This window comes from Protomyctophum parallelum (genome assembly GCF_964188405.1).
Source record: "Protomyctophum parallelum genome assembly, chromosome: 6".
Taxonomy (NCBI): Eukaryota; Metazoa; Chordata; class Actinopteri; order Myctophiformes; family Myctophidae; genus Protomyctophum; species Protomyctophum parallelum.
The window spans coordinates 31205714-31233095 of NC_139701.1; the positions used below are offsets into that span (position 1 = coordinate 31205714).

The window sequence follows — 27382 nt, forward strand, 5'->3', positions numbered from 1 at the left end:
AGGTTAATTACAAAATGATGTAACAATAACTGAACGACTTCTACAAACATCTGTCAAAGGCATCACAAATTTAAAAAAATTGCAGAGTGTGGTTGCCGCAGTGGCTTACATATGCCCCTCCCACTAGTATTGCCAGCCAATTACAATTTCAAGTCACGCCTTAGATCATGCGTAAGTAATTCGGAGGGGATTTAACCCCCGAAATTCATGTTTTTGCGACAAACGGTTACATTTCTCGCATTTGCGGCGCCCCCTATGGATGAAAATGGAATTGCTTTGACATGTGATTGAAATGTGGGATGGATTGGACATTCCGTTCGTGATTTATGGCATTTTTTGTGATATAGGCCCCTCCTACTAACTTCGGAAGACGATTACGGCCGAACGATACACACTTTCAAAATTCTGCAGTTCAGTTTTAATTGGATGGGTCCAGAGATCACGTGTGCCGATTTCTGTGAGATTTGGACAAAATCTGTAGGAGGAAAAGCAAAAAGTGTGTTTTGGACAAAATTCAAAATGGCGGAAAATCTATCATGGCGGAAATGGGCGTGGCCTATATGGGGAGATGCGTCATGACCCAAGGAATCCAGCCACGACCTATGGTTCAAGAGTTATAAGCCAAAAGGTAAAGTGGGCTGTTATAGCGCCACCATGAGGCCGACCGATAAAATTTTAAGGTTAAATAATTTTAGGGATAATGTGGAATTATCCCTAAAAGTTTTGTAACTATAGTGATTACAGTCTCCGAGGAACAAATACTTGAATGTGAATTTTTGCCTTTTCCCATTCATGTCAATGGGGAAATTTAATTCACTAATAAATTCATATCAATTAAACTATACAACATTTCTCTTAACAAAATACAAGCACACGATTCCCGATTTTTCCGGTCAATTTGACATATGGCTCAAGTGCGTACAGCGTACAGTGTGGGAGGTATAAAGCATCAAAATAAAGACTACTCCAGTGAAATAATAAAGTGTCACAGTTACAAGAGTCTGGTTGCCCATTCGGGCAACCACACTAATAATAATAATAATAATAAAGTGTCACAGTTACAAGAGTCTGGTTGCCCATTCGGGCAACCACACTAATTATGTGTCAGTTTCTGCCACCTGGTGTTGATGTTCTTATTTCTGTCCTCTGGAGTTCATACACTGGCTCAAATGTTCTCATTTGTCTCCCCCTAAAGGTTGATATGATTCATGTTTATAATAAACAAAATTATTGTAGTAGACAAATACATTTGTTTAACATGCCTCAATAAACATTAAGTAGAGTTAACTGACTGTAAGCATATTGCACAGTTAAAATCCTCTATCATCAGCTGACTATATTATTTACCTCAAGCGCAATATGCAATATATAATCTACAGATTCTACACTGATGACACCAGCCACTAGATGTCCCCAAACCTTCAAAGAGGAGCAGTGTTGTTTTTGGCAGGAAATGTCTGTTTTAGTCACATTTTAGTCACCTGGAATGTCTTAGTGTTAGTCGACTAAATGTCATAAGATTTTAGTCGACTAAATCTACAGTTGATTAAATTTGTAGAGAAATTTGTATTTTGACGGGCCTTGATGCTGTCGTAATGACACTTGCTGAAAATAGCCAATCTAGATCAGCTATTTTCAGCATGCAACCAAGTGTAAAATGACTTCTACTGGATCTCTTGTCAACTATTCGCCTCTTAACATTTTAGTCTAGTTGTTGACAAAATTGTCAATATAATTAGTCTTTTAGTCATCATAGCTTATAGTTTTCATTTAGTTTTCGTCAGTGAAAAAAGGTAGTCGACGAACATTTTTCATCTTAGTTTTAGTCAACGAAATCAACACTGAAGAGGAGACAGATTAATAGATGACAAGGGTCAGATGCAAGATATGAACCACGTCCAACACATACCTGTTTGGCTAAACTGGCTGAAATCCTGTGAGCAAGTAAAAAACATGGGTGTTATTAGAGATGCATATCTTAATTTACAAAACACAGTTTATTAGTTAGTTTATTAAGAGTTTAAGCGTATTAACAGGACTGATGATTATGATCAGGGTGTGACGTCACCAGACTTTACTATTCACCACACCAATCCGATGCAATCGTACCTGGAGGGGAGAGAACAGATGGTGTAGGGTAGGTGAACGGAACACTGTCCCCACCCTCCCATGAGCTGTGGCGTTCCACAAGGAAGCATACTAGGGGCTTTATTGTTCCTAATATATGTAAACGACATGACATCAGCTTGTGACTGCAACTTGTTCCTGTTCGCAGATGACTCAGCACTGCTGGTCTCGGACAGGAACAAACTGCAGGTTGAAAAGGCCCTCAGCTCTTTACAACTGGGAAAAACTGAATCCATTCTTTTTGGATCAAATAATCTCAGCAAGGCAGATGGCTGGCTTCTTGGTTCGTTAGAGTGGGTGACAATATTATCACACGAAAAGATGAAATTACCTACCTAGGTTCCATCCTGGAGGCAAATCTTTCCGGTGATAAAATGGCCACCAATGTAATCAAAAAAGTCAACCAAAGAACAAGATTCCTATACAGGATCTCCTCACTGGTCAACAAAAACACTAACAGGAGCCCTCGTACAAGGTTTCTTCAACTATGCATGCACCTCTTGGTACCACAGCACCTCAAAGGCCCTTAAAACAAGGCTCCAGACTTCCCAAAACAAACTGGTCAGGCTACTACTGGGCCTCACCCCCCGAACCCACCTCATCCCTGCCCACTTTGACAGTCTGGAATGGCAGGCTGTACAATACAGAGTACAACCAGAGATGGGCAGTATTTGAAATACATGTATTTGAAATACGTATTTGAAATACTTTTTTGTATTTTGTAATTTGTATTTCGCTGAGATGGAAGAAATGAGATGTATTTTGTATTTAAATAAATTTTTTGACCCAGTATTTGTATTTTGTATCAAAATACATTTTCAATATATTTTGCCCATCAGAGATGGGCAGTATTTGAAATACATGTATTTGAAATACGTATTTGAAATACTTTTTTGTATTTTGTAATTTGTATTTCGATGGGGATGGAAGATGTATTTTGTATTTTGTATTTAGATACATTTTTTGACCCAGTATTTGTATTTTGTATCAAAATACATTTTCAATGTATTTTGCCCATCTCTGAGTACAACATCTTGCAATGGGTCTGGTCCACAAGATTCGATACACCACCAAGAAACCCATGTACCTTAATGTCCTTTTTACTCCTGCCACAAAAATGTGGAACGCCCTACCAACTGTCATTAAGACATGTGAATCCCTTGACTCCTTCAAGCTCTCAAAGGGCACCTACGGATGGCTGCCATTCGAAACTGGCCCCCGGCCGTAAAATCTGACCCACCGCTTTTTCCCCTCACTGTATGTGGGTACCGGTATGTTTTTTCCTCCCTTTTACCTCCTTTATGATGATTTCCTGTTTGTGGCTATATAGAAGTGTACATTTGTGTCTCTAAATGTTATGATGAATTGAAAACGGTGGACCACTGGACCCTCTTGTAAACAATTAAGTGTAATGCTTTATGATGTCGTCCACTCACAGTTAACAGTTTTTGTATTCAATTGTGCTTGAAATATACTGTAATTCTGCTAACTAAATACTTCAATCAATCAATCAATCAATCAATCAATCAATCAATCAACCAACCAACCAACCAATCAATCAATCAATCAATCAATCAATCAATCAATCAATCAATCAATCAATCAATCAATCAATCAATCAATCAATCAATCAATACCAAGTTGGGCATAGGGTGAGGACTGGAGGTGGTGGCATAATTGGAACATCACTTTCATCTTTCTTTCTTTTCTGAACTGGTTAGCCTCGGTAGTCGACTCGGTACCCAGGGTTTTATTTTCGTTCGCATTAGCTTTGCGTTGAAGGTTTTTGATTGATTGATTGAAATATTTATTAACAGTTTGTAGAATTTACAGTACATTTTAAGCACAAACTCAATACAAAGACTGTTAACTGTGAGTGGACGACCCAATTAAGCATTACACTTGTTTACAACAGGGTCCACATTGTTCAATTCATCAAAACATTTAGAGACATACAAATAGACACTTCTATGTAGCTAAAGAACAGAAACAGGAATTCATCATATAGGAAGCAAAAAGGGAAAAGATACATATACAGTGAGGGGAAATGGGGTGGGGGGGGGGGATTCAGATTTTACAGAGGCCAGTTTCGAATTGCAGCCATCCGTAGGTGCCCTTTGAGAGCGGTTTTGAAGGAGTCAAGTGATTCACATGTCTTAATGACTGTTGGTAGGGCGTTCCACATTTTGGTGGCATAGGAGCGAAAATAATTTAGTCCCTTGTTTGTGCCGAATCTGGGTTGTACATGGTTTGTTGCACTCCCTCTGGTGTTGTGGGTGTGGACTTCGTTTACATTAAGGAAGTATTTAGACAGGTACATGGGTATCTTGGTGGTGTATCGAATCTTGTGGACCAGACCCATTGCAAGATGCTGTACTCTGTCGTCGACCCTAAGCCATCCCAGCCTGTCAAAGTGGGCAGGGGTGAGGTGGGTTCGGGGGGTGAGGCCAAGTAGGAGCCTGACCAGTTTGTTTTGGGAGGTCTGGAGCCTTGTTTTAAGGGCCTTTGAGGTGCTGTGGTACCAAGAGGTGGATGCATAGTCAAAGAAACCTTGTACGAGGGCTCCTGTTAAGGTCTTCAAGGTGTTTTTGCTGACCAGTGAGGAGATCCTGTAAAGGAATCTTGTTCTTTGATTGACTTTTTTGATTACATTGGTGGCCATCTTATCACCGGAAAGATTGGCCTCCAGGATGGAACCTAGGTAGGTAATTTGATCTTTTCGTGTGATAATATTGTCACCCACTCTAACCAAGAAGCCATCTGCCTTGCTGAGATTACTATTTGATCCGAAGAGGATGGATTCAGTTTTTCCCAGGTGTAAGGATAGTTTGTTATCAGCGAGCCAGGTGCAGATTCTACCGAGTTCAGAGCTGAGGGTCTTTTCAACCTGCAGTTTGTTCCTGTCCGAGACCAGCAGTGCTGAGTCATCTGCGAACAGGAACAAGTTGCAGTCACAAGCTGAAGTCATGTCGTTAACATATATTAGGAACAGTAAAGGCCCTAGTATGCTTCCTTGTGGGACGCCACAGCTCACTGGGAGGGGAGGGGACAGTGTTCCGTTCACCTCCACCATATCGCGCCACTCGGTGGCGCGATATGAGCTTGTAGATCTGCTATTTTTCAATAGCTAAAGCATAACATGATGCCAACACCAAAATGGGTGCCCGGTCAGAATGGGTTAAGCTTGTTAACCAGTATGGAGTGGTTCACGGTGTCAAAAGCCTTTTGGAGGTCCAGCATGACCATGCCGCAGTATTTTCCAGCGTCCACCTCGTGTTTGATGTGGTCGCTCAAATAGAGGAGGCATGTGTCAGTGGAGTGGGATGTTCTGAAACCAGATTGGAAGGTTGAACGGTTGAACGCCGGTGAACCCTTGAACCCCACGCCACTGAGCAACTTCCACTGAAATTAATAGCGGGGGGCGGGGCTGTCAAACCAATTCCAAACACTACAGATCCCATAATGCCTTTGATGTGAAAAACGCCAACTGCGCGTGCTCACGACTCACGTTTCACTGCTACAGAAAAAATGGCGGCGGTGCTGCTGCAAGTGTTGGAACGAACGGAGATAAGTAAATTACCAAAAGCGGTTCAAAATAAACTCGAAAAGTTCCTTTTGGACCAGCAGTATGAGATAGACTCGTTGAAGGCACAGCAGGAGCAATCCAGAGTCGACAACGGTAAGCTAAAGCCTGTTTGAGGATATGCCAACCGTAGAAAGCTGAGGTAGCTGTAGCTTGTTTTGGCATATCCATTTAGCTGCGCGCCGGTGTCGCGCATTAAAAACAGCCTATCTACAAGCTCTCAACGCATCGCGATGAGAAGCGTTGTAAGCTTTTAGATCGGCTATTTTCCATGCGCGACACGGCGCGCAACCAACTCGGACTTAGTTGTCTAGCTAGTAGTCACAAATAACGTTTTTCATAGCGTGAACGAAGCCTGATCGATCAATAAAGCGTCACATTTTAACTAACTAGTATTTACTATCTAATACTATTTGTACACAATTTGGGCACAATTGAAGTCACACATGCAAGTCACAGCTCACAGAACACGAACTTTCAACAGACACTTTGTGTCAGACAGTGACACATTTCAATGTGTGTTTTGTGTCTTTATTTATTTACCTCGGTCCCCAGAGCAACAGTTCTTCGAGAAAGTGAGGCTGCTGGAACATTGCCAGGAAGAGTTTGTGCACCAGACTCATGATCACCATGCACTGAAAAAGGCGTTCGCTGAGCTTCGTAAGATTGTCTTGAATTTAATGATGTTTTAACACATATATTCTGCATGACTGTAATCCCATTTTCCACAAGGTGACATTCCCATTTCCTGTAACGAATCAGTTTATCATAGCTTCATTTTAATTGGCTCCAGCAGCAGATTGGAACCATAAACGCATATTATGTTAGTAGACTATTATAGTTATTGATTCTATCATGTGTCCTTTACACTGAGAATAAAAAATGCTGTCTCCACTAGTACCACTACTATTTATTTAATTTTAAGCGATGTGGCTACTGGCTAGCCATTTTTATCACGATAGGGTTTTAAATGTTTCCCTTTTGATTACATTTTTTTTTAAATAGAGGAGGAACTAAATACCATTCGGGAGAAGAACAAGGAATATGAAGTTGCTCAAGATAAATTATTATCAGAACAGGTAAGGGAAATGGAAGTTATCTATTTTAAGAGCTGGCTACATGACCATGGTGGCTCTGGCAAATTTGTTTGGTTTTCAAAGTTATGTATTTTCTGTAAATACTATAGCAATCTGTTAACGTTTGTTGTGTACTACCATAGAAAGTTATGAAGTCAACATTTGCATTAGAGATAACTTGAATGTCCATGCCAGTTACAATTACAACTCACCAGTTGTAGCCAGCACAAGTACCAATATTATGTACAGTTGCTTAAAGCTAAAACATCTCTTTTAGACTTTGCTGTCAAAAGCCAAAGAAGAACTGGAGGCAGAAAAACGAGAGCTTGTGCGAACATTGGAGAGGAGGTCCTTGGAAGTGGACAATCTTAATGGTATTGATGATTGCATTTGAAATGTATCAGAACCTATAAGTGCTGACAAACAAGTTCAAGTTAATTTGCAGACCTTTGCACATAACATATTCAACTCTTGAGAAATTTGTTTTTCTCACCAGAGGACACCCGGAAGCTCAGTGACAGGTTGGTGGAAGTCAGTGCCTCCAAGATGGGGCTGCAAATGAACCTGGATGAGCTTGAAGCAGCAGAGGTGAACATAAAGGTAAGCCATAGGTCTAAATTCAGACCACTTGTTATTGGATGGATGTAAGTCCCATGCTTGCTCATTGTGGCTGAGATGCCCCAGTGAAATCCACAGAAACTGAATGTTCTGCCGAAAAGAAGAGACCATATTGCCGATCCTACCCACCCCTGACTTCTATTTTTGGATTGGCTGTTCAGTACAGGGAGAAGCGTATGGACCAGGAAAAGGAGCTACTTCAGGGTCAGATAACCTGGCTGAATGAGGAGCTAAAAGCCAAGAGCGAGATGTTGCTGTCTCTGTCCCGCCAGAAGGGTAATGAGATCCTGGAACTTAAATGCAACTTGGAGAACAAAGAGGATGAGGTATGTCATTGTTTTCTCCTGTCCCTTTTTGTATCTGCTTTTATCAGATGATTTCGGTTGGAAAAAGTAATTTATATGAATAATAATATGGTTAGTACTATATAAGAGCTGACTTGAGATGCGAGTTGTGTTAATATGGTCACATAAGGCTCTCAAGAAGTGTTATTCCGTTTGAAGTTGAACAGATTGCAAGACCAAGTGGCTAGCTTGAAGACGTCAAATGAAAACCTTCAGAGACAGGCTGAAGACATAATTGGAAAATTGAAAGAGGTATGTGTATGATTTTTCTTATGCCTGATTTATACTTTGTATATGATTTATACTTTGTATAAATCAGTTTGAATATTTTCTACTACCACCAAGATCTGCACCCGCAGATGCATCAGGCTTAAGAATGGTACAGCGAAAATAGCCAACCTACAGTACAAGTTTACAACGTGTTGAACTTTTAGGTCTGCTGTTTTCGGTGTTGGACAAAATTTCCTTTTTTGCCTTCAATTGTGACAGCTACAATTACTATAAGATGCAGTTCAGAAATTAGGATCACATATGTCTTCAAAATAAAATAGTTTGTTGTCCCTGTGTAAATGTTTCTTTGACAGCATTGTGAGATACAGTATCTCATTTGATTTGACATTTCCTTTCAGGCCAAGGAACAACAGGCAAACATGGAAGAGAAGTTCAGGAACGAGCTGAATGCGAACATTAAGCTGTCTAATTTATACAAGGTTGGTAGAGAATATGGTATAATATAGAATATAATATTATAATTAGACGTAATACTTATAAGTTAATACTATTATGCCGCCATCACCACTACTACACCCTGCCTCTTTTTCTTTCCTAGCCTAATGTAAATGTCATCTCTATTTTTTCTTCTTCTTCTGACATTCAAACTAGTACTAAACTACATGAGAAGAAAATGCCTTTGTGGTCATGTAGAATATTGACTAGTAGCCATTTGCTGGAAGCTAAAGTTATACCTCTGTTTGCAGGGAGCAGCAGCTGACTCTGAGTCGAAGAGTGAAGAGCTGAGTCGTGCGGTGGAGGAGCTGCACAAGCTACTGAAGGATGCTGGAGAAGGTGAGAAGCTGCGATAAATAGGCTATTTTCACAATTTCTGATAAACGAATTTATTATTAGATTCAATTATTTGTTTTAACTGCTTTTTCTATAATTATTATTAGTTGCTTTGCTGCTAGTGGTAACTGCTATGTTGCCCTATTTCACATATATACTGCGGAAAAACACAAAGAAATGCTCTCCCCACTACAGCAAACAAGGCCATGGAGGAGAAGATAGAGGAAATGAATGGTGCCAAAGATGAGGCTGCCGCTGAGCTCAGGGAGAGGATACAGAGCCTAGAGAAAGAGTTGGACAATGCTAACGTACTGCTGTCAGACTGCAAATTCAGAGGTTAGTCTGTGCTCTTTTAGGTGCTTTTCACCCCTGATGGTGTCTTACTGTTTCAGTTTCATCTTGTCCTGAACTTTCTTTTTGTATTGATAACATTAGTGGTACATTATGATTGTCTTCGTTTTGAATTAAATCTACAACATAAGAGCGGTTAAGGTCAATTTAAATAGAAGACAACATTATTATATGTAACATTGTATTTCCAGGTCCTGCTGGTGCAGCCTCATTACTGTCAGAGGAGCAGATGACCACCATGTCTCCGACAGCAGCCGCTGTAGCCAAGATAAAACCTGGCATGAAGCTGACTGAGGTTCATATTGCATATTGCTTTCTTTTACTAACTTGACCAAAATATCTCACAGCCTGTTTTTTTGTCTGTTCCCAAACTAATTATGGTTCACAAACGTTAGAAAATGGACATGGCGTTTATGATCGTTTATGTGGCGATTGTCTTACTCTGCAATGCATTCAGGTTACGTTGTTGCTGAAAGTAGTCTAAACTTACAGTTGTACTCAGTAATCATGAACCAGTGTTATAATCTCTCCTGTACCGCAGCTGTACACAGCCTATGTGGAGAGCCAAGAACAGCTTCAGCTGGAGCGCTTGGAGAACAAGAGGGTAAACAAGTACCTGGATGACATAGTGCAGGAGGTGGAGGCCAAGGCTCCCATCCTTAAACGACAGAGAGATGAACACGAACGCATGCAGAAGTCCGTTGCTAGCCTGTCTGCCAAGCTGGAACAGTCTGTGAAGGTGAGTCATTTAGACAAAGCTGGTTTTGTGCAGGAAGGGATGGGAGTATTTTTTTATAAGTAAATTTATTCAAAGAGTATGACATATGTAGTTTTCACAAACAGAGAATACGACTGTTTTTTTTACATTTTCTCCCACAACTCCTTTCCCAGTCCTCCCCACCCACCCACCATCTTTCCCCACGAGGCCAGACATACAAACAACATATAAACACAGGTATAAAACCAATAGGTTGAGTACAAAACAATACACACAACATACAGTATATACAGGTATAAAACAGGTAGACAAGATACTTAAGATACAAAGAAAGGGATCATATGGTTATGATTAATAAACAACTTCAATGGGGGGTAAAATAAGATTAACAATAATACAAATGGGTAAATAAAATAAAACAAAGTAATATTAAATAAAAATAAGAAAACAAAAAAAAAACAAGAAAAAGCAAAAATAAGAAAAACCTATATATATATATATATATATATATATATAAAGAGATAAAGCGCTTAATTGGCTCATTTCTCGACTCATATGTAATGATTTCCGATATATTATGCTATATATAATATACTGCACCAGGTAGAGATCCGCACACCCACACCACGTGTCTTCAGTCAGGTGAAAGTGATTTTAAACTACTTACATACGATATTAAAGGTTGCCAATCGTTGTAAAATTTGTCAGAGGACCCTCGAATCGTGAATTTGATTTTTTCAAGTTTCAGAAAGGACATAACATCAATCAACCATGATTTAGCCGAGGGAGGGGTCTCAGCCTTCCACTGTAAAAGTATCCTCCTGTGGGTGATTAATGAGGCGAAGGCAATAACATTAAGTTGCTTTCTGGGTAAAACTACATCCTCCTCCGGGATTCCAAAAATTGCAATTTGGGGGCAAGGCAAAATGGTTGTGTCCAGCACCTCAGAAATTATGTCAAAGAAAGATTTCCAGAATGGTATCGATTTGGGGCAAGACCAGAACATGTGGGACAGATTTCCTGGGGATGGGAGTATTCATTCATCAGCATTTCATTCATATCCTTTTGCCGCTATAGCAGTGGTTTGTTTCTTATACTATCCGTGTGTCTACACATCTTCAGGAGGTGCACCGCCTACAGAAGGAGGCTGATGAGGCCAACAAGTGCGCCTCTCTATTGGAGAGGGAAAACAGGAGGTGTGAGCTGCAGTTGATAGACATGGCTCAACAGGTGAGACTTTGCATGCACAATGTCAGGAGTGGCGTGTGTGATATGAGCCGGGAGAATCCCACACAATGCTCAAACCCTAACCACAAGCACGGGAGGAGCGCATGTTCGACTGAATGTCCAACCGTTGTTTCCGCATGTCGGTCCGTTGGTGTCTAATCTGCGTGTGCATCCCCTGAGAGCATGCCCCAAAATAAGTCTGACATTAGTTTTTCCAGACTTTTCTTCTAATGAATGTAATAATCTTTACATGGCATAGCTTTGTCACTGGTTGTCTTTGCCGACTGTCCAAGCCCATACAATGATTTGAAATGTATCCAGACAATTGGAAGGCGGAGATTATATCAGATCATCTGGCTATGCGAGACCACATATCATTTGCAGTATGCTGCAGGCTGTTGCCTAGATGTCCTCCCAGCACTCGCCACTCAATAATGGCCATAAGAAGTTCTGTTTTGTGACGTCATGCTGTAGTGGCATAAAGTGATTGCTTTATTTAATACATAGTACAGACAAACCTTGTTCTAGATGACAAATGACCATAGATATTTAAGTAAAACAGTCCCCTAGTTTGAGAGCGTTGATGTTCATTGGCATTTGGCAGGCAGCACAAATGGTGAGTTTGGAACTTTGACACAGAAATGGAATCGATACAATTGTGTGTGAAAGTTTGCTTGTTAGGTGTAATACACAGACAAGAACATTAATGTATACTTGGTTGTAAATGTTGTTCTAAGCCTATAAAGAAATAGCTTTTAGTTGTCCATCTGAAGAAAATTGTAGTGAGTTTCATCAAGGCAGACCTATGTCAATAAAGTTTTTAAAATAATTTAGACTTTCACATCTTTCCTTGACCACATGACATTTTCCATTGAGGTCAAATAAAAGTGTTTATGAAAAGACAATGATGTGGCACTAGTCTTGTTAAACCACATGCTGTTCTTCCCATAGACATATAAAGGTAGACGCCTCTTCCGGCTCTGGGGCGTCTGTATCTCAACGGAAGGCAGCGGCGTGATTGGATTGGAACGAAAGGGGACGTTCGGTAGGCCAATCAGAGGCAGGACTCCCCCTTTCCCAGTAGCACTTGCCTTCCGAGATTCCGCTTGACTTCTTCCTCATGTTGGAGACGAAACGAAAGTGCAGCGACTAATGAGGCATCTATATTTTTTAAATATCTATGGTTCTTCCCACCTACAGGTGCGCATACTGCTGCTGGAGCTGGAGGAAGCCCGTGGGAACCATGTGGTCCATGAAGAGGAGCTGAGCTCAGCTGACATCAGCAGCACGTCAGAGGTGATCAGCCAGCACCTGGTGACCTTCCGCAGCGTAGAGGAGCTGCAGCAGCAAAACCAGCGCCTCCTGGTGGCCATTAGGGATCTCAGCGAAGCCCAGGAGGAAGAGGAGTTGGAGACTGCAGGCAGCAAGTAAGAGAGATAAATGACGGTTAATACAATGGGTCACAATGTCTGTTTAGTTGTACCCAAATGTTTCTCTTGTTTGTGAGATGTTGGGACACAACAAGAATAGACCATAAAATAAAGCAGTCTGTAATTCTAAATGAACTACCCTAGGCGCAGTGAGGTGGAGTGCAGTCTGGAGAAAGCCCAGTCTGAGCTGGAGGGTCTGAAGGAACAACGTAACCAGCATATGCAGCTGACCGAGTCCATTGTCAGGCAGAGGGACATGTACCGTGTACTCCTGGCCCAGGCCACAGGAGTCAGCTTCCCTCAGCAAGGTATCATACACCAAGAAATCTATTTATATTCAGCTATCTTATTGTTTTTTTATTGTCTTTAGTGTGCACTGCACTTTACACTTTAATTGGGTCTGGAGCTACTGTACTGACGTAATTGTTCCTAAGGAACGGGACAAGAGGATTTGTCCCTGACCTCCACTCCTCGCCGCTCACCGGCAACCACGCCCACCACAGCCACGCCCACTGCACTTGTCTCCATGACTCCAGAGTCTGCTGAAGCTGTGGAGGCTAAGGCCGCCCTGCGACAGGTGAGTGTCTGTTCCACTGTGAGTCTGTTGTGGTGGATTGAGTGGAAGTGGTGATGTGTATATTGTGGAAGTTCTGAAGACAGCAGATGACAACAGGGTATGTTTAATTAACCAGAAGATGACAACGCTGTGTAATCTTTCAGCAACATCTGGAGCCCATTAAACATGTTTTACATATTCTGTGTCATCCGTCTGATGTGGATAAACCCTGCTTCCGAACCTTGTGGTAACCAGGTTCTGAATTTCACTATCGACTACTAAAATGTCCTCAAACCTTCCCTAGATCAGTTGTTGTGGGCAGGTTTATCCATCAACCAGAATGTTGTGTTGTACACTAGAGGGCAGTATACTCCTACTCTACTACCAACTTAATGTTATAAGTATGTGAGCATGTGTGTCTTGTTGCATCTGCAGTTGCAGGAGGTGTTCTCCACCCACAAGAAGGAGCGTGTGGAGAGTAACAAGGCTTCAGCAGAGCAGAATGAGAGGATGCAGGAGCAGCTGTCTGACCTACGTTCCCAGAATGCCAAGATATCCACCCAGCTGGAGTTTGCCTCCAAGAGGTAAGAGTGGAAGTCAAAACATGTTCAAGGCCCCCCAGCGACAATAAATGAACAACCCCTCTTAGCCAATTTAAACGTATAACCTTTGTTGACCTGGAGCGTCAACTACCAAGTCTATACTTGGTACCATTCTTTCCTTCTATGCTGAAAATAGCTCACGATTATCGGGTTATGCTCATGTAGATCTGCTATTTTCTGTAACGTTGAACCGCTTTTGCAGAATATTCACTAGAGGCCAGCAGGTGGTGGATTTTGATGCGGGTAACCGCAGTTTAGGGTGGATTTGGGTCAATTCAATATAAATTAATATTGGATAGACTGCGGGTGAAATAATGCGGGAAATAAATTAATGGCATCTATTTATAGGCTTATTTTAGCTTTTCAAACGCACCAAAGGTCTGAAGCACGGGGACATGCGATGCGAAAATGCGATGGTCCGACATGCGCAGCTCCCGTGCTTGCTGTTATGGTTAGGTTGGGGATTGAGGTTTCGGATCAATAGTATGTCGGAACTAAAGCCTGTACCCGGGTACAGGCTTTATATGCTGTATGACAATTGCAATGTGAGAACGTGGACGGCTTGTTACCATGGAAATGGATATATACAACCACTACGTAACATTGGTGAACTGTCGAGAGAGTGGTGAGTGACATACGTTGATTGTACAAGTACGTATAAATAGCCGATATACAAGCTCACAACGCGTCGCAGCAACGTGTTGTGAGCTTGTAGATCGGCTATACTGTATACGCTTCCCTGCGCAGCAGATTGCAGATGGTTGTGGATTAATACATTTGATTACCGTGCAGCCTATAAAACGGTGCGACTAATCTATAGATTTTTACAGCTAACGGACACTACGGGTCCTTCTAAATCTATCCTTGGACTTACTGCTTGTGACGTAACGTTCCGCCAGAAGGAATCCAACTAGCAACTGCTTCTGGCGTAATACTACTCCATCTGATGAGCTTTATTATTGATATCAAACCGGATCGCTGATTCCTATTTTTTCATTATTATTTTGTCTTGGCCTTTCCTTTTTTATCGATCCTAGACAGTGTTGCGCAACCGCGCTCCCGTCCGCATTTCATTATACAGGCTGACTTAAAAAGCGGGAATAACTCAATCTACGGAGCTCTCCGTGGTTTGGATAAAACGCGCGATGTTCGGAGGTCTTTGCTGATTATCCGGTGGTCTAGATGGAAACATTGGCGGTTTCTAGAGCAAGGATGACTATATTTTAGCTCGCTAGCATTGACTATTTATTTAGCATTTAAGATCCAAAACAGGATGTCGGTCCTGTGTGTGCAGCCTTTAAATCGCCTCGGCAGTCTGAGGTTGGCTGTGCGTCGCGGCTTATAGTCCAGTGCGGCTTGTATATGTACACATTAGTTTTTTGCCCTAAATTTAGCTGGTGCGGCTTATATTCAGGTGCGCTTTATAGTCCGGAAATTACGGTAATTAATTAATGCGGTCGGATAACGGGCTGATTATTAATATGCACGCGTGGATTCGGTTGACGAAAAAGCTCATCCGCTGGTCTTTAATATTCACCTATATTATGGGAAGTTATGGTTCATGTGGTCAATTTCCAGTAGAATTCCTGCTGCTTTCCTCTCTTTGGTTTGTCACATTTTTGTCTGGTCTGGTAAAAAAAGCCTGACATTGGACCACAGGCTTGTATTGTATTTTATTGAGCCATGAACCTCAACAGAAATTGCGTAAAACACAAAGACTCTCTACTGCACAAAGTAACAATGATAATTAAGAGCTCTGTCAACTCAATATCTCAAATTATTCTGAGTTTGCCCAACATTAGAAATGGATGAAAATTGTATTTTGGAGAACTAACATACTTCATTCAATCTGATGATGGTGAATAGGTATGAGATGCTGCAGGACAATGTGGAGGGCTACAGGAAAGAGATCGCCTCCCTCAGGGAAAAGGGGCAGAAGATGGCTGCTGCCGCCCAGAAGAGTGAGCTGGCAATTCACACCATGACACAAGACCTGAGGGCTGCTCAGGAGAAACTCACCATGGCTGAGGTGTTTATTTGTGTTTTAAGCAACATTGTGGTTATTTTGCCATGCTTTTCATATGAAGTGTTGTAAAATGTTGAGGCTTGTCCCCTCTACCAACTCAGGGTGGCGCTGAAAACCTGCGTAAGGAGAAGGACCTGCTAAAGATGGTAGAGTCCAGACTGATGCAGGAGAAGGAGACCATCCTCAGCCAGCAGAGGAACCAGAACCTGCTGCTTACCAACCTTCAGACCATCCAGGTAATTAACCTCGGTGTGCACACACACACACACACACACACACACACACACACACACACTTTTAATTAATTAATTAGTAGTTGAGCCTGTACTTTGCTGCGCTGCACAGGTTTCCTTCCCCTTGGTTTTCACCATAGAATCTGGCACAAAGAAAGTTGCTGTTTCAATGTATCGGAACTATTGCAGGCTCAAACTAAATATTGTGACAGTCACAGAAATGTCCCAAACACTGACAGACTGGCAGCCATAAGTAATTGAGACATGGGAGCAATACTTAAGGGAGAAACGACTCCCCCTCCATTAATGTTAACCTCCAACGTGTCGTAGGCCACTCTGGATCGCTCTGAGACGGACACCCGTCAGCGTCTCAACAGCCAGGTGGAGAAGCAGGAGAGGGAGCTCTCTCAACTGCAGAAGAGGCTGGAGCACGAGGTGGAGCAACGCCATCTGCTCAACAGGAACCAAGATGTAAGCATGGACTCTCGCCAACTGTCACCCACCCGTTTTTACCTGCTGTTGCACCACAGAATGATTTGTCTCCCATCCTCCTTTTTTGACATCCACGCCCACTCTTTGAAGCGGGGCGATTTTAAAATAAAATCAAAAGGTTGAAGTAAAACATGATAAACTCATCTCTCCGTGCCTCTCCATGTCCTTTTTCACTCAGATCCAGTTGATGGAGGCCAAGAGGCAGCTAGAGACTCAAGTGGCTCTGTACCAGAAGACCAGGGAGCTTCTCACTGCCACCCAGCTGGAGATGAACACTCTCAGGCAGCAAGGAAGTGGGGAGGCCCGAATGGTGCTCAGTGCTCCGACCACACCCACTCTGGGCTTCAGAGGTTTGTACAGTTATTTTATGAATTTGATGAAATATCACATTCTGTGACCCCAGTTCTAGGCTTAGTAGGCTATGCTTAGCTTGAAAGGATGTTATTGTGAGTCAAGTTCTCAAAGTCTGTAGGAGTCACGTGAGTTACTGTAGTCAATGTCAACTTAACTTTGTTTTAGTACTTTTCATCCAAAGGAAATGGCAGCCAATTTAATCCGTCCAGTCACAGTCCAGTAAATCTTTTATTTCAATTGGTACATTTTGTGTCCAGTATTTAGACATGTCTTACTTTATTTTTGTGTTTGTCCTAATTTATTAGATGGTGGTCCGAATTGATGGCTCTCATTTGCTCATGTGGGTTTGTAGTCCAGGCAAACTAGCGTTTCAATCAAAAGTAATTGTAACAAAAGATTTTTCTTCACAGACCATTCCTATGAGGTCTCCAGAACAACATACTAAAAGTCCCAAGAAATCCCAGTTGGGGAAATATGTTTAATTGCATTAATCCAAAATGGCCGCCAATTGGGCTTATTTGGCCAATCTTGGAATACATTTTTGACCATCAGGTAATTTTAACAGATTTTTTTCTGCACAGACCATTTCTATGAAGTCTCCAGAACACCATACTAAAAGTCCTAAGTAATCCTAGTTGCAGACATATGTTTAATTGGCATCAATCCATGATGTCTGCCAATTGACACCATTATCAGAAATATTGCCATTCTTAGAATAAATTCCTGGCCAAGAGGTAATTGTAACAGGATTTTTTTCACCACACATCATTTCTTAGAGGTGTCTAGAACAACATACTAAAAGTCCCAAGAAATTCCGGTTGCGGAAATATGTTTAATTGCATTAATCCAAGATGTCCACCAATTGAGACTATTATAAGAAAAATTGCCTATTAGAATAAATTCCTGGCCAAATGCTAATTGTAACAGGATTTCTTTCACCACACATCATTTACTCGGCATCAATCCAAAATAGCCACCACATTATTATAAAATGGCATACATTTGAATGATTTTAAGTGATTTATTTTGGGACAGAGTGGTTAATACAAAATGGGTTGCAGTTTAATTGGATACAGCTCATAGGAATTTGTGCAATGTTTTTCACCATACCAATTGTTGGTTGACGAACTATATTACAAATGTATTAGTCAGAGTCCTACAAGAATTCAAGCTGCCGAGAGTAAATCCTCTGTATAAAATTGGAAACAAATTAGAACCTGGCAACTATACCACCTACCAACTAAAGTGCTATCAAGTCTAGAGACTAGACTAACGGGGGAACCGGGGAACATCTCCTCAGACTCCATTGTCCCGGTGTTGGTACTTTGCGCTCCTGAGTAGTTATTTTGTACATCCACATATGTTAGTGTGGGACGTCCTTGTGATCAATGCCTGTGTATTGGTTCCCACAGCACCAATTTGCTGGCTGGCAGTTCTTGATGCCAATGTCCTGCTACAGGTATAGTCTCATTCTCCTGGCTGACATTGTCTGGCTCAGGGTGGTATCCCCTCATACTGAATTGTAGGCTATACAGTGCTGTGTTACTATTCGCCCATTGGGCCATGGCTCATTCGTCCATGACTTGTAACGTATGTGCCTGTGGAATGGGGAACCCGGGTTCATCTCCCGCCCCGGCCGTGGCTACATTGGTGGCAGCGGTGTGTATGGTTAACCTCTACAAGTATGTTCCCGCAGGCGACACAGACCTTTATAGTAGTCGGCAGCTCTGTCAGTCTCCCTGGGGTGGAGGTCCCCCAGTCAGTCGAGCCTAGCTCCTGGCTGGCACGCGTGGACGCGCTTCCAGGTGGGGCGGACAACTGTAGGCTATACAGTGCTGCGTTACTACTCGCCCATTGGGCCATGGCTCTTTAGTCGACTGGCTACAGAATCTTGTTGGTAACATGTTGAGAGACTTCTGCAGGGTTGACTTCAGGGTCCATTCTGGTGTAGCACCCGTCTAGAACCTTCTGGAGGGTTGGCTTCAGGGTCCATTCTGGTGTAGCACCCGTCTAGAACCTTCTGGAGGGTTGGCTTCAGGGTCCATTCTGGTGTAGCACCCGTCTAAAACCTTCAACAGGGTTGGCTTCAGGGTCCATTCTGGTGTAGCACCCGTCTAGAACCTTCTGCAGGGTTGGCTTCAGGGTCCATTCTGGTGTAGCACCCGTCTAGAACCTTCTGCAGGGTTGGCTTCAGGGTCCATTCTGGTGTAGCACCCGTCTAGAACCTTCTGCAGGGTTGGCTTCAGGGTCCATTCTGGTGTAGCACCCGTCTAGAACCTTCTGCAGGGTTGGCTTCAGGGTCCATTCTGGTGTAGCACCCGTCTAGAACCTTCTGGAGGGTTGGCTTCAGGGTCCATTCTGGTGTAGCACCCGTCTAAAACCTTCAACAGGGTTGGCTTCAGGGTCCATTCTGGTGTAGCACCCGTCTAGAACCTTCTGCAGGGTTGGCTTCAGGGTCCATTCTGGTGTAGCACCCGTCTAAAACCTTCTGCAGGGTTGGCTTCAGGGTCCATTCTGGTGTAGCACCCGTCTAAAACCTTCTGCAGGGTTGGCTTCAGGGTCCATTCTGGTGTAGCACCCGTCTAAAACCTTCTGCAGGGTTGGCTTCAGGGTCCATTCTGGTGTAGCACCCGTCTAGAACCTTCTGCAGGGTTGGCTTCAGGGTCCATTCTGGTGTAGCACCCGTCTAAAACCTTCTGCAGGGTTGGCTTCAGGGTCCATTCTGGTGTAGCACCCGTCTAAAACCTTCTGCAGGGTTGGCTTCAGGGTCCATTCTGGTGTAGCACCCGTCTAAAACCTTCTGCAGGGTTGGCTTCAGGGTCCATTCTGGTGTAGCACCCGTCTAAAACCTTCTGCAGGGTTGGCTTCAGGGTCCATTCTGGTGTAGCACCCGTCTAGAACCTTCTGCAGGGTTGGCTTCAGGGTCCATTCTGGTGTAGCACCCGTCTAGAGACTTCTGCAGGGTTGGCTTCAGGGTCCAGCATTCACTGCCATAGAGGAACAGACTCCACCGTTGCATAGAAGAAGCTGAGTTTGATCTCACAGGGGAGGTTGGAGGGAGATCCATACACTGACCATGCCGTTCAGGGACCTCCATGCAAGTGCCTTCCTCACTTTCAGATCTTGCTCCGTTCAGTTGACCCATGAGCCCAGTTACTTGAAGTCCTTGACTTCCTTCAGCACAGTGCCTCCTGTTGTTGTCAGAGGTGGATGTTCTGGTGAGATGTTATAGGTGATAACCTCCTATAGCAGCGTGATCTTGTAGATCGGCTGTTTTTGGTGCACACAGTTTTGCAGCATGACCTCGTAGATCGGCTGTTTTTGATGTCATTTGCATGTTTTTTGGACAACATCTGTAGGAGTACTGTTGGAAAAAAGGTGTGCTTGTTCCACGTTGTCGGAGAGCAGGCTGATGTTGTCCGCATAGCCTAGTCTAGTCTGTGCGGACAACAGTCTGTCAGGACTACTTTGGTATGTCGTCTCGAGTCAAATGCCTTTGAAGTCAATAGAACTGAGTATTATTATTATTATTATTACTATTATTACTATTATTATTATCATTATATTTGTAACTATTCTTATTTAGTTTCAGTTTTGGAAAGTAATTAATAGGTGAGTGGCAACTAAATTGTTTGTGTTTCTGGAAAAATGATAACGATTATTAATCTAACATTATTAATCTAACATTAAAGGTATATTCAGTGATTTCACTTAATTCAAATATCACTTATTTTTTTGTTTTGTTGTGATAATCCTCTCTACTATAGAGTGTGTTGACCATATAAGGAGTTCCTTCCTGTCCCCAGTTAACCCCTGGGGGTCAAAAAACCTTAGGTTTCGTTTTTGACTCTCTATCCTGATTGGATGAAAGGCTGGGTCCCACAGCCAAAAACGAAACCTAAGGTTTTTTGAGTGAAATCACTGAATATACCTTTAATCTAACATTAATGTTAGTTATAAATGTAATGCCCATTTGGCTTGTTAGCTTATAACGAACAAAGTGCTAAACAAAATGATGATCGTGTATAGGCCTACTGATGGCAGCGTGTTCTATAGTCTAGATAGAACATGATAATAACAGCCTTCAGTTATATTGGTTCAAAATGGCTAAAATACACAGTATTGTATCTGAATATCCTCAGCTCAAAATATATTTGGAAGTCAATTGAAATCTCAGACGAATGAAAATTGTGCCCGTCATAATTTGGGTAAATATTAGCGCGTTTTACATAGGCGTTTTACATAGATTGTGCATTACATTCACCAATTCACACACAGATGGTGGAGGGAACCATGCAAGGCACCAACCTGCAGATGCAATCAGGGGTTCAGCGTCTTGCTCAAGGACACTTTGTCACTAACTCTGGGGGAGCCCAGGTTCGAACTTGGAAACTTGCGGTTCCCATTCGGCCACACTACCTCTGAGCCTCTGCTGCTGAGCCACTAATTGGCAGACATCCTGCATGGATTGACGCCAATTAAACATATTTCCACAGCTAGGATTTCCTAGGACTTTTAGTATGGTGTTCTGATGACTTCATAGAAATGGTCTGTGAAGAAGGAAATGATGACCTCTTGGTATATGGCATTTTTTCCTGATAATAGTCCCAGTTAGTGGCCATTTTGGATTGATGCCAATTTAACATATTTCTACAACTACGACTTCTTGGGACTTTGTGTTCTGGAGACTTCATAGAAATGGTCTGTGAAAAAAAACAGTTTCAATTACTTATTGGTAAGGAATTTATTCCAATATTGGTAATTGGCCATGCATTCTTTTGAGAATATCTTATTGGTGGACATATTGTATTGATGCCAATGAAACATATTTCCGCAACTAGTATTTCTTGGGACTTTTAGTATGTTGTCCAGGAGACTTCATAGAAATGGTCTGTGAAGAAAAAAAATCTGTTACAATTAACTCTTGGTCCGAAATTTATTCCAAGATTGGCCATTTTTCTCATAATAGTCCCAGTTGGTGGCTATTTTGGATTGATGTCAATTTAACCTATTTCTGCAACTACGATTTCTTGGGACTTTTGATATGTTGTTCTGGAGACTTCATAGAAATGGTCTGTGAAAAAAAAATCTGTTTCAATTACTTATTGGTAAGGAATTTATTCCAAGATTGGTAATTGTCTATGCAGTTTCTGAGAATAGTCTTATCGGCGGACATCTTGGATTGATGCCAATTAAACATATTTCCCCAACTGGGATTTCTTGGGACTTTTAGTATGTTGTTCTGGAGACCTCATAGAAATGGTCTGTGAAAAAAAATCTTTTGTTACAATTACTTTTGATTTTAGGTCCAAAATGAGCTAGAATGCCTGGACTATTGAGGCAAAACATAGAAAAAGACCCCAATGAAATATTTAAGCAGTCGGCTTTGAAAATGTTGTGGTTGGTTAAGCACAATTAGAACTAAAATGGTAGTTTTATTAGTCGTAGTTCGTATTGCTCTCTATCACTCCTTTACTTTGACCTCATTGTTACTGTTAGGCAGAAGCCTTGTAAATCCAAAACCATGACTTTTCAGGAAATGGAAAAAAGGACCTGTGTTCCAGACAGTTCCAATGGATCCAATGTAGTTATTTAGGCACAAGTTCTCGTTAATACTTTTCATTGTAGAAACAAACCCAGTTTCAACCTGGTGTCTGTATTTTTTCTAAATTGTAAACATACAGTTCTTTTTTTTGCTACTTTGTAGGACATACAACAAAGTAGTATTAAATACAGAAATAAACAAAGGGGAAATATGGAGATGCAAGCTTTCTGGCAGACAGCAACGTCATCCAACCATCCAATGTAAACTATGCACTGCTCACTGTGCTGTGACATCACACCCCTCCCACCTATCACCTGCAGGTGTTCAGGTGTCGGATCAGGACAGCGAGGACCTGCGTGGTCGCCTGCAGCAGGCAGAGACCCGGGTGGAGGACCTGGCAGAGCGCCTGAAGGGGGCTAGCTCCAGCATGGAGCAGTACAGAGCCATGGCTCAGAGTCTGGAGGAGTCATTGAACAAAGAGAAGCAGGTGGGTCTAGTATACTGTGATGTTTGTTGGGGATAACGCAATCCCAACAAGCCACATTACTTTACCACCACTTAAACATACAGGTATGCCTATTCACCACAAATAAAGTTACAGGATCACATTGAGATGCATGCAAATTATAGATATTGTCATGGGGAGGGGGGTTATAGCCTGCATGTCTTCATGGTACTTTGTCCTGTGGTCTGGGTCTAGGTGACGGAGCAGGTGCGCACCTCTATTGAAGGCCGTGTGAAGGAGGCCGCGGAGCAGCTCATGCAGCTGGAGAAAAAGCTTCTAGAGGCAGAGAAGGCAAAGCAGGAGGTGGAGGAGGAGAAGAGGAGAGCCCTGGTCTCTGTTGAGGAGCAGGTATAGCAAAGAATGACAAATGCAGTTAATCAACACAGTATTGTACTGCATATTAGCTTGTGCAGCTCATTTTAGCTTGCATGGGCAAAATTGTTGCAGTATTCACTTTGACATTTCTGGACTCCTCTAAATCTCCTCTTAGAGGGATGTGCAACAAGAATATTGAAATGCATTTTATTATATCGCTGTGTGTGTGTTAGATGAACGAGCTGAGGACAAGTCTGAGCAGTGTCCAGGCAAACCACAAGGAGGCGTTGCAGAAAGCAGCCGTGGCTGAGGCCCAGCAGAAGCAGGCTGTATTGGACAGCCAGGAGCAGGTCAGGAACATGAACTGATACAGCTTGTAAACACCACTTGGTGCAGTTTGACTAACATGTCTTTACTGATACAGTTTCTTACTTTTCTTAAATTTATTATTATTATTATTATTTTCTGTTCCCCAGGCTAAGCTGGCGGCTGAAGCCCAGGATAAATATGAGCGGGAGATGATGCTTCATGCGGCTGATGTGGAAGCCCTCCAAGCATCCAAGGCCCAGGCCCTGCAGGCTGCTGAGTTCAAGCACCAGCTGGAGGAGAGGGCACAGAGAGCCAGTGCACAGCTACTGGAGGCCAGGGTGTCTTGGGAGACGCAAGAGGGGATCTTCAAGGTTGGTACCAAAAAGATGAGTGGATAAATGGATTGGTCAATATTATAGAAATAACTCATACCAGCCAATGGTACAATATTGGCATTATTATGTATACCAACACTGGCCATGCAAGTCTGGAATGCATAGCCCACCTGGTTATGCAATACCCGTTGAACCTGTACTCCAACAACCACCCGTTGTTGGAGTGTGCCGTACTCATTACCACAGCACTAATGATGTTAGATATTACAATCTATGGGTTATTTATAAATGGGTACAAGCCTTGGGAATGCATGCCTATCCCAGGGATTCTGCCAGACAAATCTTGTCCCTGCACTGCCATTTTGCTACTGATTTGCCGAGTCGAAAAAAGTTTTAGTTTGGATGCTGCAAAAGCCTGGATGTAAAGGTCAACAAAATAAATGTATACCGTGATAAAATCACTTGTATATATTATATAATTAATTACGAATGCCTTCCAGGAAGAGATGTTAAAACTGGAGACCCGCTCTGAGGAGCTGCAGAGACAGAACACACTGCTTCATGAGCAGATCCAAACCATGAGCAGCAAGATGGCTGCTAATCTGCAACGTGCTGCCAACGAGAGCCCGATGAACATTTCTCTCACCGAGGAGGGAAAATCTCAAGACCAAGTCCTGGAGATACTCAGGTGAAAAGAAATTCTGTAAAAAAATAACAAGAAAGAAACATTGAAGTGCTAACTCAAAGCTAAATTGTGCCCCTGTGCTCTCCCAGGTTTGTGCGTCGGGAGAAGGAGATTTCAGAGTCTCGTTTCGAAGTGGCCCAGGGGGAGAGCCTGCGTCACCGTCTGAGGGTGCAACACCTAGAGCGAGAGCTGAAGGAGGCTCAGGACAGCCTGAACGCAGTGAGGGAGAGAATGCAGGTCAGCGTTACTGTAGGTGTATAGGTCCCCTGACCTATATACATTAAACGTGGTAAAAACTGAACATTCTACTATCAGTTGTTCCTTTTTAAATAACTAGAGGTTCAGCCCTACGCAGAGCATACGATCGTAGGGAGTGGAGCGGGGGGGGGGGGGGGGGGGGGGAGCTGCTCCTCGCTCCAGGGGGCTGAGGTGACACTCGCTCAATCGCATGTTGATTTCCGAAACGTGCAGCACGTGCAAGTCGCATGTGCTGCACGGTGCGATCGGGCATGCTCAAACATGTGGTGTGTCGTGGAAGTCTTTTGCACATTTAGCATGAGTGACTCGGGTGCCTGAGACGCCTGCTCCCCTTCCTGTATCCTTTTAGACATGTCATTTAGAAGTAGATATTTCTCTTTCTTCTACCACGTCCAAGTGTTGGTGTGTTAAACTTTGTCGTCTGACTAGGTGACAGCCAAGACGCTGGCTCAGCACGACGAGCTGATGAAGAAGACGGACACCATGAGTGTCCTGATGGAGACCAACAAGATGCTGAGAGAGGAGAAGGACAGGGTGGATCAGGAGCTTCAGCAGACCCAGGCCAAGGTACTGTAAGAGCTGTGTTCATTGAAAGGATCCTGTTGATTGTTTGTATGCATGTAACCTAAGAGAGTCTCATTGAGGTATGAAACCGAGATAGAGTTCACTCAAACAATAAAATAAAGAAAGTATTAGTGTAGTGTTGTAGTTTGTTGAGGAGGAGGGAACACTGAGCTTTATCAATAAGAATACTTATATTTTTCAAACTATAGAAACTTAATCACTTATTATACTTGGAGGTTGGGGTTAACTTTAACCCTTTCTCCCCCTGCGTCATTCAGGTGCGTAAGCTGGAGTCTGACATCATGCCGATGCAGCAGGCGAACTCGGAGTTGAGTGAGAAGAGCAGCATGCTGCAGGCTGAGAAAAAGATTCTGGAAGAAGAGATCAAACGCTGGAAGAACCGCACTCAGGTCAGCTGGACACCTAGACTAGAACACTATAACTGGAGGAAAATGTCACGTTTTCAAGTTGGCAAAGTATTGTTTGGTCACATTTGTATCTTGTTGAAAGACGGATAATGCAAATATTTAGTTTTAACTTTCTTTCAATGATTGTAGCAATATATTAAGTTTGTCCCATGTGTTTCACCAGGCCTTGGTGAGCCAGCAGAAAGACACCGATCCAGAAGAATACAAGCGCATGCATTCAGAGAAGGAGATTCACCTCAAACGCATCCAGCAGCTCATCGAGGAGAACAGCCGCCTCAAAGCAGAGGTGTCCAGGTGATGAAGGGACCTTTAACTTGCTCATGGCTCACACAGGTCCCCAAATCTCCTCCTCCTGTCCATTCTTATTGTCTTATCATATCTGTCTACAGGACCGGTGGGTCAGTGACTTCCCTGCAGAGTCAGCTGCAGAACCTGCGTGAGAACATGATCAAGGTCACTGAGGAGAGGAACAACCTGAGGAGGGAGGTGGAGGTCAAGAACCAGGATCTGCAGGAGAAGTTTCGCACAATCACCCAGGTCAAGAAGATCGGCCGACGCTACAAGACCCAGTATGATGAGCTCAAGATGGATCATGACAAGGTGTGGGGGCTTAGCCAGTTCACACTGGTGTACTAACCAAGTTCCTCACAAATATTTGAAACAGAGTTCAGTTTAATAATGGGTGCACTTCCACCGATGTACATATTTGCCGTGGTTCCTCCAGATTGTGGCAGAGGCAGCAGCAGGACCATCCCAGGACCAGGAGGCGCATCAAGCCTCAGTCCATGAGCTTCAGGGCCTGAGAGATTCCCTGGCCCAGGCAGAAACCAGAACCAGAGATCTGGAGGCACAGTTGGAGAACCTCAACACGGTCAGAGACCATGACACGCTTTTGATATCTATTTATTTGAATCTTGATCTCATGACCCCAGAGATGATGTGTACCGATTTGTGAGGAGTAGTAGCAAAAATGTGATTTTCATGATTATTAAGTATCTGTTGGTATCTGCCAAAATTATATATTATCGAAGTATGAACCATGACTGTGTCTGCCTGCCACACGCCAGGTGCTCGGGGAGCGTGATGCAGAGGTGCGTGCGACCCAGGATCAGTCATCCAGGTTGCAGGTAGAGATGGGCAGGATGAGGCAGGAATTGCATGACAAGGCTACCCAGGAGGACTCGCTGAAGCAGCAGATGGCAGACAAGGAGGAAAAGACCAGGAAAGCTTTTGTGGGTGCAAAGCAGAAGATCAACCAGCTTGCCGGTAAGGGAGATTTCAAATCGTGGAAGCCTCCTATATGAGCCAGGCATTGAAGTGCTCATCTTAGATCCCTGGCCATATCCACTTGTAGCATGTGTCTAACGACTTGAACCTTAGCATCATGTCATAATAGGCAAACATTTGGTGAAAATAGACAAACATAATGTTAAAATACCATAGCTACAAGATCACAACATGTGTTGCGACACGTTGTGACATTGTCGATCGACAATTTTGAAGGAAAGATTTTGTGTCAAGGGAAAAAGAAGGAGATGAAACTCCTGGGGACACTGCTCAACAAAGCATAGATGATTTATAAGTGGTTAATTCACTATTTTAACCACTTGAGCTCTATATATTGATTTGCTATAAAAAA

The 27382-nt window shown here is 42.9% G+C and overlaps 1 protein-coding gene across 3 annotated transcripts in view; it reads left to right on the forward strand.

Moving 5' to 3' along the window:
* Positions 1–5655: 5655 nt before the first annotated feature.
* Positions 5656–27382, forward strand: part of tprb (translocated promoter region b, nuclear basket protein) — a gene marked incomplete at its 5' end in the record, with an annotated part of 33757 nt that continues 12030 nt past the window's right edge. For all 3 annotated transcript variants that reach the window (XM_083766267.1, XM_083766268.1, XM_083766269.1), the window contains 33 exons: positions 5656–5806; positions 6266–6370; positions 6716–6789; positions 7064–7160; positions 7283–7386; positions 7566–7730; positions 7908–8000; positions 8378–8458; positions 8726–8813; positions 9006–9146; positions 9353–9456; positions 9703–9900; positions 11002–11109; positions 12307–12533; positions 12681–12844; positions 12971–13113; positions 13528–13676; positions 15561–15723; positions 15822–15956; positions 16284–16424; positions 16624–16795; positions 22665–22831; positions 23045–23197; positions 23398–23514; positions 23641–23844; positions 24309–24496; positions 24583–24730; positions 25181–25318; positions 25594–25725; positions 25907–26037; positions 26133–26343; positions 26468–26614; positions 26811–27009. In XM_083766267.1, coding sequence (XP_083622393.1) covers positions 5656–5806; positions 6266–6370; positions 6716–6789; positions 7064–7160; positions 7283–7386; positions 7566–7730; positions 7908–8000; positions 8378–8458; positions 8726–8813; positions 9006–9146; positions 9353–9456; positions 9703–9900; positions 11002–11109; positions 12307–12533; positions 12681–12844; positions 12971–13113; positions 13528–13676; positions 15561–15723; positions 15822–15956; positions 16284–16424; positions 16624–16795; positions 22665–22831; positions 23045–23197; positions 23398–23514; positions 23641–23844; positions 24309–24496; positions 24583–24730; positions 25181–25318; positions 25594–25725; positions 25907–26037; positions 26133–26343; positions 26468–26614; positions 26811–27009 — 4738 coding nt within the window. The remainder of the gene's footprint in view (positions 5807–6265; positions 6371–6715; positions 6790–7063; positions 7161–7282; positions 7387–7565; positions 7731–7907; positions 8001–8377; positions 8459–8725; positions 8814–9005; positions 9147–9352; positions 9457–9702; positions 9901–11001; positions 11110–12306; positions 12534–12680; positions 12845–12970; positions 13114–13527; positions 13677–15560; positions 15724–15821; positions 15957–16283; positions 16425–16623; positions 16796–22664; positions 22832–23044; positions 23198–23397; positions 23515–23640; positions 23845–24308; positions 24497–24582; positions 24731–25180; positions 25319–25593; positions 25726–25906; positions 26038–26132; positions 26344–26467; positions 26615–26810; positions 27010–27382) is intronic.